Below are 21,117 nucleotides of genomic sequence, written 5' to 3'. Positions count from 1 at the left end.
ACACTGTCCGACATTTCGGACCTTGAGCATATCTCGCTGAGACAATACACAATATCGATAACATCTTTTTTATCAAAAGTCAAAACAAACAAAAAAAATAAATGTGTTTTAGATTCAATAGAACGATACGAAAAGTTATGTGTCGGAGGATATGATTCGAAACGGTAGTATACGGTGATATGTAGTTTTGTTTTATCAATATGAAATGAACCAGACTCAAAAAGGGAAGAAACAAGGGTTTCTTTGCAGAGAGAGAACTCAAATCTCTCTCGATCTCTTGATCTCTTTCGATACGAGTTGCAGAGTAGTGACCTCCCTTTCTTCGGTTGCTGCTCCGGTGACTTCTCTTACACTGGTAAGTAGTAGCTTCCTCCTCTTCTTCTTCTTCGCCCCACTCGCTTCTGCTCTTTCTTCCTCCTCCTTCAACCCCACCGCCCACTCGCCCTGCTAGGCTGGGACAACTATCTACAGCGTTTAAGGAGAAGCCCATATCAGGGTTTCCTCCCAGAGATCTTCAGGTGAAACTTTAAATCGCAGTCGTTTAGCTTGCATTATTAGTAATAATGATCTGAGTTTTGTCACTTCGGTTGGGGGTCTCAAATGTGTTTGGGCATTAAGATGCAATGGCTTCAATGGTAGGTAATAGGCTTTGGTGCTTAGATATTGGTTCATTTTTTTTATACAGGAGGGAATTCTTATCTGTAAGCACTTGTTCAGGCTATAACATTATTTACAGAAATATGTGGGATCAACCCGAATTCCTGCTTTGAGTGTTTATGAATTTTTTAGTTTTAGTGTGATTCTTTTTCTCTCGTTCAGTCCATCAATTGGTATAGTCAATTTACTGGGTTTTGATAACCAATAACAAAATGATATTTGGTTGTAATAGACCAATAAAGAAACCAACTATGGGCTAAAGCCAATCGGACCAATAGTTGATTGGTTTATCCATGCATAGGGTGATAGAGAATACAAAGGAGTATATTTACAAGGCACTAGTTACTGTTGTTGATTACCTGTGAAGTGTTTCCTCGAGTCTTGAACTCAGGACTTCAAAAAGCAATGTGGTTCCAGAAGAAGAACTTCGGATTGATTGTTTAAAATAGGTTTGTGTCATCAATCTACTGAAAAATTATTTTTTAGTCAATATATGTTACAGAAGGGGAATAAAACCTAAAAGATAAGAATTACTTCAGAAGCTCCACTACTGTTATGAATGAAGAAAAAAAGAAAAAAAAGCTGAAGTGTCACTGAACTTGAATGAATGTGTCTGCTTAGAATAAGATCTTTCATGAGTATAATGAATAAAATCTGATCTAAATAGGTGTCATGTCTTCTTGGTGGTTATGAATTATTCATGTTTAAGTAATAAGTGCATGATGGAATTATTATTTATTAGCTATATCTATTGTTTTTTGTTTAAACCAGATCATTTCCTTACATATTTTGATAATTTTTATTCAATTCCACACCAATTGATACATATTTATAGTATGATACAATATGAAGCGAAACATCTCTTAAAATCACCTGACTGATATGGGGATGGTATAAACCTTGGTTAGAACTTGAAACACACTCACTACATGCATTCCATGGGCAATTGTTTTGATTTTTCCAAATGAGGTAGAGGTAGAGCTGAAGATGGGTCAGGGATGGGGCGGCTTTGAGATGGGCAGACTTGGAATACTATAACTGGGAAGATACCTTAAATGTTAATTTTAAAAGAATACATTATATGAAGACTCCTTGAAATTTCCCCTAACAGATAGTTTGTTTGTTGGAATAAAATGGGGTGGACAAAAGGGTGGGAAAAGTATACAGTTTTCAATGAAATCCCAAAAAACTCACTTTGGTTGGTCCACTAGGGTGGGAAATAAGCAGACAAACGTCCTTAAATTAAGGATTCTATTTGCTAATGTGTTTTTGTGTTATTTAACTTTTCCCACCCCATGCTTAAAAAAAAATCCCAACATTTGTGAAAAACTTAAGTATGCGTTTGGTTGCCTGATTCCATGGATTTCAAACACATGGAATCGTGTTTCTAGTTTTTTAATAACTGTTTGGTTACCTCTTTCCTTCGAGAGACAAAGCTGCGATGACAAAGAGGTATGTCGATTCTTGAACTCTCTTTCACTCTCCTTCAAACTGTCGAATGGTTTAGGGTTATATGTCCCCAGATCTGTGTCTTCTTGGTTTGTGTCTATACCTATTTAGACTTTCTTAGCTTCTTTGTTGTTATTTTCCCCCCCTTCTTTCCAGATTTTTTTTTAAATGTCTACACTGCATTAGTTTTTCAAATATCTACTGCTCGTTTCTGTTTGGGGATGCTCACTTTTTCAACGACAGCGTATCCTTGCTCCAGTCGTCCATGATTTCTCTTTCAGGTGCTCCATATTTTCCCCTCTTTGTCATATTCTTCCAAGATTCATAGCTCATCTGCAGAGAACCTCTGTCCCTGCACACCTTCCTCTGTTCTACTGCCACACTTCAAATGTGTTTTTTATGATAAAATGTTTTAAGCTCAAATGAAATGTGAATGATACACCAACCGTAGTTTTCTAGTAGCATTTGTCAAAAGGAGGAAAACTGAAAACGCAAAGTGAAAAAATGAATCGGAAGTTGAATCTGCATTTTTTACGCTTCATTGCATACATTACCTTCAACCTAGCCGCTGTCCTTTCATGCAGGGTCCCTCCTCTTGGTCTTCCTAATCTCTGATGACCCAGTTCATCGGAATCAGCTTGTTGCAGGAGGTAATCTCTTCTCTACCTGCTTCTTCTCACCGTCTCATGGTGGTGGGATTGCTAGAAGCAGAGTTGCCAAGGTCAGTGAAACACTTGGTTTTTCTGCTTAGGGTTTTTTCGTTTCCCCAGGATTTTATCAAATGCTTTTTCTTCATTCATTGGAAAGTGGAGAATTCAAGGTGTCAGACTAGTCCAACAGCTAAGGATTGGAATTGGTGCAACTCATCCAATCCAGTAAGGATGTAGCCTTTTGAGACAGATGATCAGCAACCTTTTACAGCATCTGATGTTATACCTGATCTTACTTGATCCAGAACAGTTCATCAGATGTGTAACATCTTTAACAATCTGACGAAGCTGGGGGGTATTGTAGTTAATATGCTGATTACAATCCGACTCCACTTCTAGTAGCTCAAGATCTTCAGAAAGAGCATGAAGTAGCCTTAACGAACAGCTAAGGCTTCCCCATATATAGGGTAAACGGATTTCTACAAATTGCATAACCGAGACCACCTATGTTCACTCTACATGCTGCATTAGTAGTATTAAATTTCATAAAATGCTTCAATGGATGAGACCAAGAGTGGAAAGCTTCTCTGTTTTCTTTTTCTTCTTTTTTTTTTTGTTCAACTCAGTTTGTTACCCCGTCAGTATAGAGATTGTGGACGACATTGTGCTCTGTCAAACAAGTCTCGTTGGGCGACTGGCTGCCAATGTATCTTGTGGGGATCTGTTGGCCCCTCCAAGTTGTAGATTATTTCTAGATAACCATAAGTTCCAGCATATAAATATGCAGCTAGGTAAGCCAAGCGTTTACATAGCTTCTTATGGCTAATTATCCTCTTCCAGTCTTGTGTGAATAGAGCCAACTTTGGTTCTGAGTGAGGAAGCACAAAGGCAACCTCAGGGTTAAACCATACTATGGTATCATATGCACCAGTCTGTAATGATATGACCCATTGTTTCCTCTCCCATCCCACATCTTGGGATGGTTCCACATTAGTCTTGCGATTGATGGCTGTTGCTAACTTGCTAGGACATTGGAGCAGGCTCTCTGAAGAAAGTTTCTTACTTTTGGAGATGTATAAGAGTTCCATGTGTTATTCCACTCTTCAGCAGGAATCAGATCAGACTTCAGAGTGCCTGATTGAGAGGAGTAGGTTGCTGCCTTGCTGAATCCAACTGGTTCCAGATTTGATGGTACCGGACTTTGAAGTAGAAGTATAGATCCCTTTTTCTGCTCCCCTCATACTTGAATGTCTTCACTTGGAAAAAGCCAAATTTGATCTGTGGAATGCCTGTAGCATCATCTGCGTGAAAAGTTGCGAGGATAATCACTTTCCTTTTTCTCTCTTGATGGTTAATAGGTTCTGCTACCTATTTGAAGAGAATCAGATCTGATTTATGGACGAGCAAGCTTGAAATCCTTATTTTTCAGGAGCCTAACTTAGTTATTCACATTTCAATCATGTATGCCTGTGGTGAACTTAGAATTTAACTCATTTTTTTTTTCAATTAACGCAGATAATTTATCAGTGATTAAGCATAGTTATGGCTACATCATCAGAGTTCATTATGCAGCAATTTAAAAAACATTGTCATGCCCCATCCAGAAGGCAAATTCCCTTTGTTTGCTTAGCCCAGAGTCAACTAAAGATATTTTGCACAAAGACTAAATAAATTTTTTGCACAGTTTATAACACCATGTATTGAATTTATGACTTATTTGGAGCAAACAGGACAATGCGTTTGTATATTGGGACTTATAATATTGTGAATAGAAGAACCTACTGTAAATGAAGCCACGTTCTAGTCGTACAATTTTGGGAAATACAATGATTAGAAATCCCAAAACTCTCCTGAATTTAATGTTGTTTATTCTTTACCTGATGCCAGGTTATTGTCTGTGCGAGGAGAGAATGTTTGCCTCTCTGATAGAACCTATTGGAGCGCAAGAATCCATGTTTTGGGCCCCGCTTAGCTGAGATTCTCCTGACTTGCTGGGTTGTGCCTCTTTCCTATCACATTCAATTTTCTTTTATTTTATGGTCTGCCTCTCATTTTTCATTTTTCATTGTTTTGTTTCTCATCCCTCTTTTCCCATCCTTTTATCCCTTGTCCCCCCCTCCCAAAAAGGAAAAAAATAAGAAGAAAAAACCACTACCCCCCCCCCCCTTTGTTTTGGTATCATGGACCTCTGTTTTCTTTACACTGTTTTGTTTATATCCATGAATTCAACCCCATTAATTTGGGATAAGGCTTAGTTTGTTGTTGCTTTTTATTGTGGAACCTGTAATGGATTATAGAATACTATTCAGTAATGCTGGATGTCATAATTGTTTGAACTTTAGATGGGGGTATTCAGGTTAAAATTAATCAATTTGTACGAGTGTGCTTCTTCTTTTGAACATGTTTGAAACCTATACTGTCGGTATCTATCCTTATGCTGTTCTCTGTTTTTCCGACCATACCCTTCAGATTTTGTGCTGTTTGAAATCTTACAGTTTTTTCCTGTTGTTTTGCTGTTTCTGTTCCCATCCTTTTGCTGACTGTGGTCACTGATGCTTGTTTTGTTGCAGCCGGTCTATCATATGGCATCCTCCCGTTCTACGTCTGGATCATCAACATCATCTGGACTACTGCCGCCTGTAGGTCCAGTTTCCAGTTCAGTACATCCTGGACAGAAGTACAACTTACGGAATTCATCATCGCTCCAAGATTTCTCAGCGTACCGTGGACATGATGCAGAAGAACATGATCTTGATCTTATACTCAACAAGACTGCATCCCGTCCAAAAGTGCTTTCCCCTGGACCAAGTTTCTCAAAGGAGAAAAACTTGTCAGGAAAACCATTTTTAGCGAAGAAATGGGTTCGAAGAATCATGGCACTCATTTTCTTACTAATCTCATTTTTCTTGATCTACTTGTGTGCAAAATATTTAAGTACTTACTGGTCTCAAGAAGCATCAAAATTTTATGTGGTACTTGATTGTGGAAGTACAGGAACTCGTGTGTATGTATACAAGTCATCTATTGATCATAAGAAAGATGGCAGTCTTCCTATTAACTTGAAATCATTACCTGAAGGGACTGAAAGAAAATCTATTGCCCGGTCTGGGCGTGCTTATCTTCGAATGGAAACTGAGCCTGGGTTTGACAAACTTGTGCATAATAGATCTGGGTTGAAGTCAGTGATGAAACCACTCCTTCAGTGGGCAGAGGAGAAAATCCCTAAGCGTTCTCATAAGAGTACCTCACTCTTCCTTTTTGCCACAGCTGGGGTTCGTAGACTTCCAAGTAATGATTCGAGATGGCTTCTTGATAATGCTTGGTCAATATTGAGGAATTCTTCATTTTATTGCCGTAGGGACTGGGTTAGGATTATCTCTGGCATGGAGGAAGCTTATTTTGGATGGATAGCTCTTAATTATCACATGCGTATGCTGGGTTCAGAACCAGCAAAAGCAACATTTGGTGCACTTGATTTGGGTGGTTCATCATTGCAGGTTACTTTTGAGACTATGGAAAAGGTAAAAGGTGAGACTGGTTTAAACTTAAATGTGGGAGGCATTAGTCATCAGCTTAGTGCCTATTCTTTGTCGGGTTACGGCTTGAATGATGCCTTTGATAAATCTGTTGTGTATCTTCTCAAGAAGCATCCAGGAATCAGCAATGCTGATCTAGTAAATGGAAAGGTTGAACTTAAACATCCATGCTTGCAGAGCGGGTACATGGAAAACTACATCTGTTCTCAGTGTGCCTCACTAAACGAAGAAAGCGGGAGCCCTTTGATGGCAGGAAGAAATGTTGGTAAAGGAGGAAAACCTGGAATAGCTGTTCGTCTTGTTGGTGCTCCACAGTGGGATGAATGCAGCATGCTTGTGAAAGTGGTGGTGAACTTGTCTGAATGGTCAGATTCAAATCCAGGAATTGATTGTGACGTGCAACCTTGTGCCTTGAATGATAGTTTACCTCGTCCCCGTGGGAAGTTCTATGCAATGTCTGGCTTCTTTGTGGTGTATCGGTTTTTTAACTTGTCTTCAAAAGATACACTAGATGATGTGTTGGAGAAGGGTCGGGAATTCTGTGGAAAAAATTGGGATGTTGCAAAGAATAGTGTGGCACCACAGCCATTTATAGAGCAATACTGCTTTAGGGCACCTTATATTGTTACACTTTTGAGAGGAGGATTACACTTAACAGATAGCCAGGTGCTTATTGGCTCTGGTAGTATTACTTGGACGCTTGGGGTTGCTCTTCTGGAGGCGGGGGGGTCGTTATCGACTCGAATGGCACTTCAGAGCTATAGGATACTCCAAATGAAGATCAGCCCAGCCCTTCTGATTGTTCTGGTAATTGTTTCGCTGGTACTTCTAGCCTGTGCCTTATCCTGCACTGGCTATTGGATGCCAAGATTTTTCTGGAGGCCCCATCTCCCATTATTTAGGCATAACAGTGCAACTGCAACCTCTGTCCTCAATATTTCTTCTCCATTCCGGTTCCAGCGCTGGAGTCCTATTAATACTGGTAAGTTTTTGGTTGAGGGATTGGTAGTGCAGTCTTCTAGTCACCAATTTTTTGGATATTATCTCTCCTCATTTTGTACTATTATGTTGTTGAGGTACTTTTCATCTGTTATTTCTTTGATTTTTCTAACGGAAAATGGCCTAGACTGTATCCTGCTCTCTGGTTTTACGTTAATCTTCCTACAGTTGACATGACATTTACCACCCTGGATAGGCTAGGTGCTTTGGTTTTACTAAGTAAGATTAATTTCCATCAACTTCTACCTTCAATTGATCTAGTACAATACTGTAGTGACTTGTTGGGACCCTGTTCAACTTTTGGCCTTATGTTGCTTGAACTATGATGTTAACTCAGTGCTCAACAAGAACAATCTTAAAATGTAGAGACTGAATTGATCGGTTTGGAATATGTATTTTCTTTTTCTATTGAAACTTTGCCTCTATTCCCCCATCCTTTGGTTGTCTAATCGATTGTGGCATCATTCTTCACTGTGCACATTAGCAGAGTCCGTGCCATATGTCAGGCTCACTGTACTGGTTAAGAATGTAGGGAAGCTATATAGCAAGTAGTGATTAGCAACATCAAGCTTACTTACTAAGAAGAGTATTCATGAAGCTACATAACCCCTTCTTAAACTTCTCCCAACCCCACCATGCACCACCACAAAAAGAATATGTTAGGTAACAAAGCCCATTAATAGTTTGCCAAGTTTCCCTGGATATGTATAGAATGTACTTGCATTTTCGAATGAGGATGTTTCATTGATTAAGTCCAACATGTAAGTCACATGATGTTTCTATTTAAATGAGTATTTAGGAAGTAACCTCTCGTTTTGTGCCTTGTGTGAATGAATTACTATGACCAAATTTGTTATAATTCATCCAAAAAGAGAGCCTAAGCCATGGTGACTGGAATATTTTGTTGAATCAGGTTTCTATAGCTAAACAAGAGTTCTATCAATAAGATCGAATTTGCAACTTAGGAAAGAAAAGCTATAATAGTTGGATACACTGAATTGGATTTTGGTGCAGACACAAGTTTGTTTAAATTAAGGAGATCTATACACGGATTTCTTTGCTTTGCTTTTTCTGATCAATTCCTCAAAGTTCTCTCTCTATAATTATATGTATATACATATATTGCATCTGCTTTTTCCATGTTTGATCTTTTAAATCAATTTCCTCTGATATTATAGGAGATGGGAGGATAAAGATGCCACTGAGTCCTACGATTGCTCATTCTCAGCAAAAACCATTCAGCATGGACCACGGCTTGGGAGAGCACAGCATTCAGCTAATTGAGTATTCTTTAAATCCAACAACCAGTAGCGTCTCACATAGTTACTCCTCAGGTAGTTTGGGGCAGACGCAGTTTGATAATGGTGGGGTGGGTAATTTTTGGGCCCCTCACAGAAGTCAGATGCGTCTTCAAAGCCGGAGATCACAGTCCAGAGAGGACCTCAATTCTTCACTGACTGAGGCACACATGGGGAAGGTCTAGAACTTGCTCCCTGAGAAACCGGGGGACAAGGACTTGTGTCTCTTCAAATTTGTATTTAAGTACAGAGTAGGAGTTCATGGTTCTCCATGTAAACTTTTTCGCCCTATTTGAATCAATCATTCTTTTTGTACCATATAGAGCCAACAATAGTTTTGTAGTTGATTGACATAATGAATATAACTTTTGGCCAAATTTGTCATCACCCACTCGACGTTATACAAGAAATCATATTTTTCTCTGGAGCATAGCTTGCGTCTTGCGAACCCAAAATGCTCCTAATATCATGTCAGATATGAAGATGAATCACGTTGAGGATCTCCCAATATACACTGCATACAAGGAAGGCTTGGCGTATTCTTCTTTCAGTTATCATTGGCGTCACAGCTCTTAGGTGATCCAATTTTTCTTCACAAATAGTTACTAATATGGAGTTTCGTTTTTGTATTCTCTTCTATTGTATCATGTTGTTCCATATTGAAATTAGAATGATGATGTCATGTTGTGTTCTTTGTTGTTGCTATAAGTTTTTCTTGAGCTGGTGATATGGTGTATGTTCTGGATCAACAAATAATCATTTGAATTATTAATACCTTCTTGAATACTCATTATAAGCTCTCTTTTGCTTTGGATTTTGGGGGCAGGGCGGGGAGAGGAAGAAAGGAACAAGGAGGGGGGGGGGGGGGAAGCAGTAACTAATTGTCCTAGAAAAGCTTCTGTGATACCATCTCACCTGAGCCTTATCCACTAAATGTCTCTTGTAACATTCTCTTATATAATGCATCTCTCATAGAATATAAATGTTGTACCTCAAAAATAACCAGTTTTGCTTCATGATGCTGTCACGTTATACCTGCTAAATATCTCAGAGGTTTGTTGAATGCCAAGTTTTTATTATATCAGATGGCAGAGCTCCTTATTTCTAACCTGGAATTCCGTTGGGAATATGATCTTGTGCATAACTGTTTCTTTTAATATGTATTGAAGTTCTTTTAGAATGACATTTCTGCAGGTTTCACAAATTTTGGCTTTAAAAATTTGAAGCTTCACCTGTCAACTTCTTAAATTTTTTTAGTTTCAAATTGTTCCTGGAGTTTCCTGAGTTACCATTTTTTTTCCTATAATCTGAGCAAGCATAAAAGAGAGTTAACCATTTGCTGTTGTGTGCAATGCTGCTAAGTTTTACTTAAATGTGCCATGAATAAGTGCAACAAATTTTATTTGAAAAACTCCCTAATGTTTTTAGCTCTTTCTTTGAAGGATGCATGCCTACTCTTTCTCTTTATGTAGAATTTGTGCCACTTTTAAGTGCTCAGCTTTTCAACAGAATTTCTACCTTGTAATCCTCCCTTGTCTGGGAAATAGGCCTTGGCTTGTGTAGTCTTTATTCATACTTGCAGCTAATGCATTTAGATTGATTTATAAATAAATTCTGCTCAAAATATTATTACCTTCTGGTTCTTCACTAAGGGAATGGACTTATCATGCTACGGAGTGTTTTCTTTTTACCTAATGTACATTGCTTGTATGTTTTACTTGGTGGATTCAAAGAAGGCAGAGCTGCAGAGGAATATCTCCCCAGTTTATGGTATCCCTTTTTTGTAATCCTTGTTAATTTTATTCCTGGTCACTGTTTAGACTATGTTGCTTTGTAAGCTGATCCAGTTGTTTTCTGGTTTTGTTTCCTTAGCGATTAATTCTAATCTATTTCAGGCTCCAGTCCACTTCCTCTGGCAATACATCTTCGGTTTGGCTTCTTTGTTGTGGTATGTGGTCCTGTAGCAAGGAATTTTTGACAAACTACCCCCCAGGCCTGAGCCCTATTGGGGTTAGCTGTTTAAGTGTTTTCATGGCTGCTGGGGCTCACAATTATTTGCCCAATCAGGCTGGGGATCCCTACTACTCCCTCCCTATAAACCCATGGCACTAGAGTTTGGACCACCTATAATGCTCCCCGATCGCTTCTCTACCATACAATATGGTATTTTGGATCACCTTAATTTGTGGGGGCCATGTGAAATTCGGTGGGAGTTTTACTTTTGAATTCTTTTATCAATTTCAGATGTGGGCCCCACATAAAACTTGTGGTAAGAAAGCACCCTGTTGGGGAAGTGATCCGAACTCACAATAGGGGTGGGGGGGTCCATGGGAGACATATAGAAGTGTGCATCTCCTTACATATCTCCATCACGCATTTACAAAGGAGATTCATTTTTGAGTATTAATAAAGTTACCTAGAGGTGAACTTTTTTTCTAAATATATGGTGGAAAAGTATTAAGGGAAAACTGTCCTTTACCCTCATGGGTAGAAGATTCTAATTTGAATTTTTGGACCAATCATGTCATGGGTTATGAATAAAGTGATTGATTTTAGCTTTTGGCAAGGGGACTTCATAGCGTTTATGCTTTTAAGTTCATCTTTCTTCCAAGCGGTTTGTTCTTCAAGGAGGACATGATCATTTGGAGCCCTTGAGATTTGACCCAAGCTTCTTTTGATTCAACAAGAACACACGTCTCATGACCAAGCAATTTTCATTAGTTTAGTCATTTTTATGACCAAAATGCCCCGATATATTTGATCATTGTCTCAACAATCCCTTTCCCTTTCTTTCGATAAATGAAAGTTTTTTATTTTAGAAAAATGAAATTATACATCTCATCCTTCTCCTTCTTCCCAACAAGACTTAGGTTTCTTGAATATCTTAATTAGGTTTAGGTTTGAGAAAATCCAACAAAGTGGTCCATTTTGGTAGAGACAAGTCACCAGTTGATTGTATTATAAAAGTTTTGACTTGGTTAGCCAAGTGGACTCTTGGTCTGTGGTCTTGGTTAGTTGGTGCAGGGTTTTCATCGTTCCTTCTTATGGTGTCTTACATGTGTATCACCATACTAAGGAACACCTTAAAAGTCTTATTTAAAGCCTATTCTATGTGCTTTACGTGTGAATCTTGTGTGATGACTTGGTGTTTCAAATATAAAATGGTTGTTTCCTTCTTCTACTTAATGTGGAAGAAAAGAAGACCAAAGCCTTACCAAACCAGAGGACCTAGTCAAGAAAAAAAATGACTTCTTATTTCTTTATTAATCAATCCATTATAAATCTGATTATAAACGTATACATGAGAACAAAATAATTGTTGTTTAGATACATTTGTATTGAATGTATCGAAAAGGGCTCGGTCTATGGAATATACTACATCTTTTATCACTTGGATTTTATTAGTTACACATAAGGGTTAAGACTTTGAATCTCTTTGAAGCCAGCAGTGAAGTTCCATTTGATATTTAAATTTTAAATAAAACTATTCCCTTGAGGATGTAATCGAAATGCACAAAAACCTACACAAATCTTAATTATAGAAGAAAAATTAGTTAGGTTCTCAAAAGATAATATAAATGTGAATCCTATGTTTGTATGTGAGTTGAGAGCTCAAAGATTAGGTGCGAAAAATTCAACATGTAAAGGTTTACACTTTACGAGGGTGAGAATGTTGCTTTGTATTTTATAAAGTTGTTTGAATGCGTGGACACCAAGTTAACATCTTTTAAGAATCTCTTTTTCTTTATATTTACTTGGAGGAGGTTTCCCACACCCTAATGCATTTGAGGGATATGAAAGAAACTTAAGAATAGAATGGAGGAAAGATAAGTTAAACATTTGTAGAGTCTTTGTTATAAAATATTGAGTCTTTTTTAAGGTGCCAGCATCAAATTCTTTTTAGAAAAAATTGGGAATCTCTTTGATAATTCAATGGAAAGCATTTTCTAGTGTTTCTTAATTCCATAAACAAAAAAAAAAAAAAAAAAGGCCAAAACACTGCTTAACAAGAGTATTTTGTTTTGGGTGATTTTTTTATTTTATTTTAAATTTGGATTGAAATTTATAAATATTTATATTTCAAGAAACACTTTTAACACAACAATTATTATTGTATCTATTTTTCAAAGCAAAAATTAGGCACGGGCTAGGTTTAAATGAAACAATTATAGAGAGGGTATGAAATTTCATATTGTAAACATAAGAACCCTTTTACTAAAAATACCATAAGAACCCTGATAAATTGTCCCATACTGCAATAGAATTCATCTATTTGTTGCTTCTTCAACCCCGATCATTCAGTTCTTCATTTTTTTTAAGTCGTTGATGACCAAAGTTCCTCTTCATCTTTTTATGACCCGTTTGATAACTCACTAAATGTTCTACATTGAAAAAAACAACAAAAACACCTTGAATTGTTTCTAGAAACAGAAGACTTCTCCTTTGATAAAATTTGGTTCTTGAAGCAAAAACACTATCATTAAGGTTTTAACAGAATTTTTACATTTGAAATATCAAATTCCATGACTACCCTCTCTAAATTCTTCACTTCAAACAGATCTTAACTATTGGCCTGTCATGTTCTGATGTTCAAAAAAAAAAGTGACACAAAGAATCTCAAAAGTGGGCGTGACTCCTTAGACAAAATATTGGCTTTTATTTTCTTTAATAATAGAGGACAAAATATTGTTAATTGTTTTCATGCTAATCTAATGTTCCGAATTAATATTTGTATTATGAATATAAAAAATATAATTGGCGTGATCTCCTAGATGAGCGTTTACCCAATTTTTTTTTCCCCTAGATGAGCATCCCTAGAAAGTCTCACCCCAAAAATTACCATATCCACTTTTACCTTAAAGTTACATTTGGTGTGCATTTTTAAAATGCATTTTAGATTTACATTGATTTCTATGAATAAACACTTTGTTCTATTTTTTGGTTTGTCAATCCTGGTTTTCAAGGTGAGTCTACTAGCGGAGATGGTTTGATCTCCCAAGGATCTTATGCAGAAACTTTGCTTAAAAACTTCGGCTTCACCTCTACTCACTGTCAACTAACCCCGTTGGTACAAAGTCCACCATTATTCAATAGAAAATCTCATATAAAATTTTTTTTGGGTACCGTTTCATAAAATTTTCTAGATCTTGATATTTAATGAGTCTCAAATATGATATCATATCAAGTTGAGTTTTAATCTTTCACCTACTGGCATGTTACTTATTTTAATCATGCACCCCTAATTCAATTGAAACCCCTATCTTGGAAGGAGATAAATCTCCTGATGAATCTTATGCATATGGTGTCAAAACTTCTCTTTTCCCTATTTCAATGTCAACTATGTCCAAAAATCCACCACATTCGACTCTAGTAATTCAAGTTATCTCCTTATTTTATCTACCAAAATTGATCATAATGTGTTGGTTCTTGTGTGGGTGGACTTGAGGCCTATTGGGCTATTACATCTTCAAATTAGAAGTGTTTCTTAATTACCTCTTTGTGCTCAGACATTGAAGGTACTCTACATTCCAAAGTTCTTTTTTCCTTTAATTATCTTATAATTTCTTAACTTATAACAATATGAAGACTATTTAATTACTCTGGTACAGCTTTATCAATAACCATACCAAATGTCTATCTTAATTTTGTACATGGTAATACATGAATCGTATCAATTGACATCCTTATCACTATAAAAGAAAATTTATCGTTTAATTTCGCTACCAATCAAAGGGATCTCAAGTCCCACTAGGGTGTGTATATGTGTTTTTTTCTCGTTGAATCTTAAAATTCATTTGGACCAACTTAGGTGCACCTCAACTAAACCCACTTGCTGTTAACTTAGTTTAAGTCAAACACACCCACTTAGAAGCAATTGTATTTTTATATTTTTTCCCCCCCTTAAATCGTTCCTCACGTTCTCATTAAAAATCTAATTATTTTCTTTTCCAAGAGCAGCTCCCACATGAGTTTATTATAAAAATCACACGGGAGTTACGCGTAAGGTTCAATTTCTCCATTTATATAAATCCACTGGCCTTTTATCATTTCATCTTAACTGTAAAGAGAGAAATTCCTTGGCTTTTCTTTTCTCTTTCTCCTCCAAGTCTCCTTCTTTGCTTCCACTTCTTGCTTTCTTAATCTGTTTGTTTGCTTCAATGGATTCAAGGTTTCCAAAGGAAGAAGGTGCAGCAAGACCCTTAACTCCAAGCCCAAACAAGAAAAAGCCTTTACTGATTTGCTCCTTGGTGTTCTTGGGTTCTCTTATTCTTGTGTTTCTGATCCTTCTAATTCTAGGGCTTACTGTCTTCAAAGCCAAAGACCCAGAAGTTACAGTTGATAAAGTATCTGTGAAGAGTCTTTCTTCCAAAGTAGATCCTCCACCAAAAATGAAAGCTTATTTGAATGTAACCCTGAAGCTAGATTTGTCAGTTTATAATCCAAACAAGGTAAGCTTCAAGTACAAGGAAACTACAGCTTATATTGATTATAATGGTGGACTTGTGGGTCAAACTGCAATTCCTGAAGGAACAATTCCTTCTGATGGTACAGCAGGGATGAACACCACAGTTACTTTGTTGGCTGATCGATTGCTTTCTGATTCCAAATTCTATTCTGATATGGTTTCTGATGCTTTGCCTCTTTCTATTTATACAACAATTTCTGGCAAGGTGAAGGTTTTGATTGTTAAGAAAAGTATAGTTTCTTCTACAGCTTGCAATATGACACTCATAATCTCCAATTCCACTGTGGTTGATCAACACTGCAAATCCAAGATCAGTTTATGAGAGATTTTCCTGTATTGTGTTCTTGCTAGGATTGATTCTTTTTATTTTAAGAAATAAATGGGTTTTTATTTATTTTTCCATCAGATTTCCAGCTTTCTTTCTTGTACATGGTTCTATATTAGGAAAATTATTGTTGGCATTGATGTAAGAAATTGTTTGTGCGTGTTTTTTTTCTTCTTTTTCCCCTCTTATAGGTTTTGTAATTATTGTGAGAAAATTTGATCTAGAATAATTCTATTGTGTGCTCATTTTACAAGGAAATTTGTTCTTTTCATCAATTATTGAAACCTGATTAAATGCCAAAAAGAAAAGTTGTAATAAAACAAATAGAATTTGGAGACGTGAACCACTAAATAAAGTAATAAACACACAAGAGTTCGAGAAAAACGATTCAACTATCAACCTCACAATTCCTTACAAATTTTTTTTTTAAAAATATATTGTACTATAACATTTATTTGTTTTTTAGTTATAAGAAATTGATATTAAAAGAGTGAAAGAAACCCCAAAATATTACAGCCTAAAGTGTTTAAAAGTAAAGACCATCTACAAGGGTAGGGGGATAAGAGAAAGGAAATATTCATATTGAAGGGCAGAATATTTGGCTATAGAAAATTTCTTTTTAGATGGATATGGCAAAACTAAATTTGTGAAATAAGTTGATGTCATCACCAAATATCATCAATGATATAAGAGACCTTCCACGGCAATTGAGATCCATTGTTAAGGATGTTGATCAGAGATAAATTGTTGTTTTCAATCAGAAGTTGATATCTTCATATTAGCTCCCTCAGTATATGGCTTTATGAACTCCTAAGGCTTCTACCACTAAGCAAATTGAAAGCGCATATCTGAATCTCTTGCAATACCCATAAATCCAGATCTTTTACTCTGATGGAAGGTACAACCATCAACATTTATCTTTATCCGTCCTGCCAGCTGTTCATTCCAATGAAAAAGCTTTGCGTCTCCTATTTTGGGATTTTCAAGAAAATCTAAATATTGTTTTATAACATCATAGGATGACTAAGGATGATATTTTTGTTTCCTTCTCTATTTTCATCACTCATCAAGCCATCCTCTTGAGTTTTCAATGTTTGGTGAGTTGAGCATGGATAAAATACATGTAAATTAAGCGTTGCCTCTTTCTTTCTTTTTCTTTTTCCTTTTTTTTTTTTTATTAGGGGGGAGGAGGGGGGGGATCTGAGGCTCACTAGGGCTAGCTTATATGTATCGATTAGGGAGAGTCAGACTTTGATCTCTTCACTAAGAAGCGTGGGTCATTGCCCACATCCAATTCTTTGGTGGTACTAATCTAATATTTCATTAATTTACCAAAAAAAAAAAAACCTAGTACTAAATAATTATTGGTGTGATTATGCTCTATATACGTGGTTATCAAACAACCTTCATTTTTTCTCCTTTCTCCAAACATGCAAAAACTTAGTATATAACAACAAGAAGTTTTTTTTCAACTAAATTGGGTTGGCTCCATGGATCCTTACCTTACCATCCACTCTAATTGAGGCCATACTAAATACAAGTCCTAAGCTCTGCATATCCTTTAATTTCTCATTACTTCTCTTAAAGTTATCTTAGGTTTACCCCTAGTTCTTCTAAGTCTTTTGATATGGATTAAATCGTTTGTCCGTATTGTGGAATTTTAAGGCCTTCATTGAATGTGGTTATGCTACTTCAATCGACTTTCTCGTAACTTATCATTTACTAGAGTTACTTCAAATCAACTTTAGTATGATCATTCCTTATCTTATCCTTCTTAGTTTTGTCACTCATCCATCTTAGCATCTTCACTAATTTATGTTTGTCGTTTCAAAATCTGGATTCTTGAATGAATCACGATCGAACCCGATGGGTCAAGCCGAAACCTATTCACAGACACAAAACAATGAGCGCGAGATGATTTAGTTGGTAGGATAGCCACCTCCGATGAGCAAGTCCAACCAAAAACAACATTGTCCCAGGGTTAGGGTTCCAAGAGCTTTGAGCTGAGTAGCCAATAGCTCAAGGAAAATAAATATGCATTACCTTTGAATGGAGTAGTGAGGGGTTTATGTAAAGTAACTTGACCATTGTGAGCTTTTGGATGATTCAGCTGGTGCGGATTTCCGGATTTCCTCTAGGGTTGACACGTCGGTTCCTTTTTATGTAAATATAGACCAAGCATAACAACCCCTAGAATCATATTAAGAATTACTTGGTAGGTACAATTCATGGTGGATATGGTGCTACATCCGCTTCAAAGGTTAAATTTCAAATTTGGAAAGGTCTTCACCATCATTGCCACGAACACAATACATTGCAAGTACACTGTTCTAAAACTTCTTTGATCAAACGGGTGGCCCTAGAAGGCTAGAACCACTATATATTAAATTGAATGGTGATAGCTCACTGTTGAAAGAAAGAATGGTAGCTGGTTATGAAGGGATTGCGCCAGATCATTGGGGTTGTATGTTGTTTTGTTTTGGTCACGGAGCAGCTACCCAAGATATACTCATTGTTGAAGCATTTGCGATGCGTCAAGCTTTATTTTAGGCCATAGATTTCCAACTAACTATGGTGGAAGTTGAATCTGAGAACCAAACTCTCATTGGCATCCTGGAGAACAATCTAGAAGAAGCACCTTGGAAGGTGTTCTCAATCATAGTAGACATTTTACGATTGATTGTTTCATTTGTTACTATCTCTTTCAGTCATCTTCTTAAAGAGACTAACATGGCAGCTATGTCTTGGCGAAAGAAGGCGCCCTCACTCAAAAGGCTTATTTAATAATAAATTCTCCACCTAATCATCTCAGCTAGTTTATGTTGTTTGATATTTTAGGATTATGTTGTAAACGTGGTTTTTCCCTCTAATAAAAAACTCTATTCCACCAACGGGGTTGGTCCAAGTGGTAAGCAGCTTGGTCCGCTTAAGCAAAGTTTCGGTATCAAAACCTTGTGGATGCAAAAAAATTTTACTGGGAGACTCACCCACCACAGCGAGGTGTGCGACCCAGGTTGAACACCGGATTAGTCAGGGCAAAGCCTTGGAAACCGAGATTGGCAACCCAAAAAAAAAAAAAAAAAACTCTATTCCCTACCCAAAAAAAAAGAGGAAAAAGGAGATCTGTGAATCGGTTAATGGTAGTAGATCTTCCTGAGCCAATTGGCATTCCATACTTCCATCTTTGTTCTGGTGCTGCCTTATCATCATGTCAAGGTCTGGGGTGATGCCCCTCATGCCTGTGCTTCGTGTTCTTGTGGTACCAGCTTCTAAGCTTTTACTAAGATCTGTGGGCAAGGCGCCCATACTCGTGCATGCTTCTAAAATTAATAATTTCTTTGACTTGGTAGTTGGCTATAAATAATATATTCATTGATGTATCCGCCCATATAACTATTTATACAAGTAACTGTAGCATTTAAAAAGTATTGAGCGTGATTTCTTATGTTGCATTTTGCCAGTGAAGCATATGTTGACTTGGTAGCTTTGGCTTATGGTCAAATTTCCATGGAAAAGTTGTCCATGTGAACCAAGAATCATCATTAAAGGTGGAGAAGAGATCTTTCATCTTGAACTTAACTACATCCATAACTAAATTGAATGAGATTTCTAGAGTAAAGAACAAGTAGCAAAATTATGAGTTGGCTAGTCAAGGTTACATGGGAAAATTTAATAGGAATTCAAGAGTTTCAATCTTTTTCTTATTTTTTTTGATAGCATTTCTATATATAGGGAAATTAGGTGGATAGGGTCAATGCAGGGATGGTAGAATGGTAAGATCCATACTTATTCTCCGGTGGAGAGGTTATGGGTTCGACCATTACGGATGACAAAACTCCCTTTGAGAATGTAATCAAGGTGTGCGCAAGCTGGTCCGGATGAACCTCAGACACCAAACAAAAAATTAAGGGATGGGGATATTATACTGGACCTTAGAAGGGTTTTTATGGTCCGGATGAACATCAGACACCAAACAAAAAATTAAGGGATGGGGATATTATACTGGACCTTAGAAGGGGTTTTATGGTCCGGATGAACATCAGACACCAAACAAAAATTAAGGGATGGGGATATTATCAGGACCTTGAAAGGGGTTTTATGGTCCGGATGAACATCGACACCAACAAAAATTAAGGGATGGGGATATTCTACTGGACCTTAGGGGGTTTTTACTGGATCTTTCTTCAGTGCAGTTTGCAGATCAACGCCCCTACCAAGGAATGAACAATCCGGCTCTACCCGTAATATCTTTTGTTTTCTATTTGAACCACACAATAAAAAGAGGGGCCTACATAGGACCCACTAAAATTTTTAACTTTTTTTTTCTTTCAATATTTACAAACGAACTCCATCACTATTATGTGATAGGAAAGCACTTGGAAAGGACATTGTTCTCCCTTTACACTGGGAGATGATCCAGACTCTTCTCACATCCTCCCATTATTCTTGTCTCCACGTCTATGCCATTTTTTGAATTGATGTTTCATTTAATGATTTATTTAAGTTGACCCATGATTTCATTAGTTGTGGATTTGATTTATCTTAAGCTGACCAATCATTTTCATTTGCAGACATCTGTTGTATTGTTACTTGAAACTTGAAAGACCTACCAAGAAAAAGACATGTTTCAATAGTGCATAGAACCAAATTTTCTTTTCTATTGGAGATGGAGGCATTATGTATATAATATAAAGTGGGGTTTTGTTACAGACTAAAAGATTTGAATTATCTGACTCATACTAAAAAGTGTTGATTTTTTACCAACTGAACCACATCTTGAGGTTTAAAAAATCATTATTGTTATCAAGTTGGGTTCAAACGGATCGGATTAGAATGTCGATTCATATCGAATACTATTTATCGAAATTAAAATCATATCCCTTATATTATACCAAATAAATGCAATAAAATAACAATATGATATAGTTAATACCGTTTAATAAGTGGTATGGTAATTATATAGATAAAATGATACAAATAAATCATACTAGACCGAATAAATATGATACAGTAATTATATATGATATGAAATGAATTTATTGAATACCATCTTAATATGATATTGTCAATACAAAATGCAATTCCATATCGATTTCACATCTTCTATAGCGTGCCAAACTTGGATTCACATCCTCTGTAATTCCTTTCCTCCTGTAATTCCCTCATACGATTGTGCCATATGGCATTTAAGTAATTCAAAGGTTACCCAACAAACTAAAATTTAAATAAAATTCAAATTTATGGATGGGTTTAAAATAAAATAAAATTTAAATTTAAATTGAATAATTGTTTGATTACTTAAATGCCACATGGCACAATCTTATGAGGGAATTACAAGAAATTGTAGGAAAATGAATTACATGGGATGTAAATCTGCCAAACTCTTTGGCCAAGTTTTGTTGCGTGATTTCATGACATTTTCGAACCTTGCTTGGGTCCTGCGCATTTATTGCGCAGGACCATCAAGCCATTCACTTTGGGCGGTGGGATCGGAATTTCAGTCGAAATTTCAATATCGACATTCCAAATTCAACAGTCGAGTAGAAATTTTGACTTGTTGATAATGCACAGAATCCAAGCTTTTTCGGACATTTTCATGCCAAGTTAAACATATATATAGACATTTATGCCAAAAAAAAAATTTACCTTTTTCTTCTAGAAAGCCAGACGTGAAGAGAACACACCTAACCGGTTAATATGGGTCAACCCTAGCGTCAAGCTTTCTATTCTTGATGGG

The 21,117-nt window shown here is 36.6% G+C and overlaps 2 protein-coding genes across 4 annotated transcripts; both read left to right on the top strand.

Moving 5' to 3' along the window:
* The first annotated feature begins 188 nt into the window (after nt 1–188).
* LOC148999694 (GDA1/CD39 nucleoside phosphatase family protein) lies at nt 189–9,327 on the top strand. 3 transcript variants are annotated; one of them, XM_089139967.1, is made up of 4 exons: nt 189–518; nt 4,644–4,751; nt 5,327–7,274; nt 8,470–9,327. In XM_089139967.1, the coding sequence occupies exons 3-4, from the start codon at nt 5,339–5,341 to the stop codon at nt 8,772–8,774; spliced, it is 2,241 nt and encodes a 746-aa protein (XP_088996093.1). In that variant the 5' UTR covers nt 189–518; nt 4,644–4,751; nt 5,327–5,338; the 3' UTR covers nt 8,775–9,327. The 3 variants fall into 3 exon arrangements, with proteins under 3 accessions (XP_088996093.1, XP_088996095.1, XP_088996094.1); XM_089139969.1 differs by lacking the exon at nt 189–518 and adding an exon at nt 525–2,827; XM_089139968.1 differs by lacking the exon at nt 189–518 and adding an exon at nt 2,841–4,217.
* Nucleotides 9,328–14,630: 5,303 nt separating this feature from the next.
* On the top strand, nt 14,631–16,303 carry LOC148999693 (late embryogenesis abundant protein At1g64065-like). Its single transcript, XM_089140517.1, has one exon. The coding sequence runs from the start codon at nt 14,748–14,750 to the stop codon at nt 15,375–15,377; it is 630 nt and encodes a 209-aa protein (XP_088996643.1). The 5' UTR covers nt 14,631–14,747; the 3' UTR covers nt 15,378–16,303.
* The last annotated feature ends 4,814 nt before the right edge of the window (nt 16,304–21,117 follow it).

The sequence above is a fragment of the Hakea prostrata genome, chromosome 11 (genome assembly GCF_041222555.1).
Source record: "Hakea prostrata isolate BN-2017 chromosome 11, UWA_Hpros_2, whole genome shotgun sequence".
Classification (NCBI taxonomy): Eukaryota; Viridiplantae; Streptophyta; class Magnoliopsida; order Proteales; family Proteaceae; genus Hakea; species Hakea prostrata.
Note: the sequence above shows the minus strand (reverse complement) of the source record. Positions and strands in the feature narration are given on the sequence as shown.

Coding starts and splice junctions, on each gene's coding strand:
- LOC148999694 (XM_089139967.1), top strand. CDS start 5,339: ATGGCATCCTCCCGTTCTACGTCTGGATCATCAACATCATCTGGACTA. Junction 7,275..8,469: donor CTGGAGTCCTATTAATACTG/GTAAGTTTTTGG, acceptor CTGATATTATAG/GAGATGGGAGGATAAAGATG.
- LOC148999693 (XM_089140517.1), top strand. CDS start 14,748: ATGGATTCAAGGTTTCCAAAGGAAGAAGGTGCAGCAAGACCCTTAACT.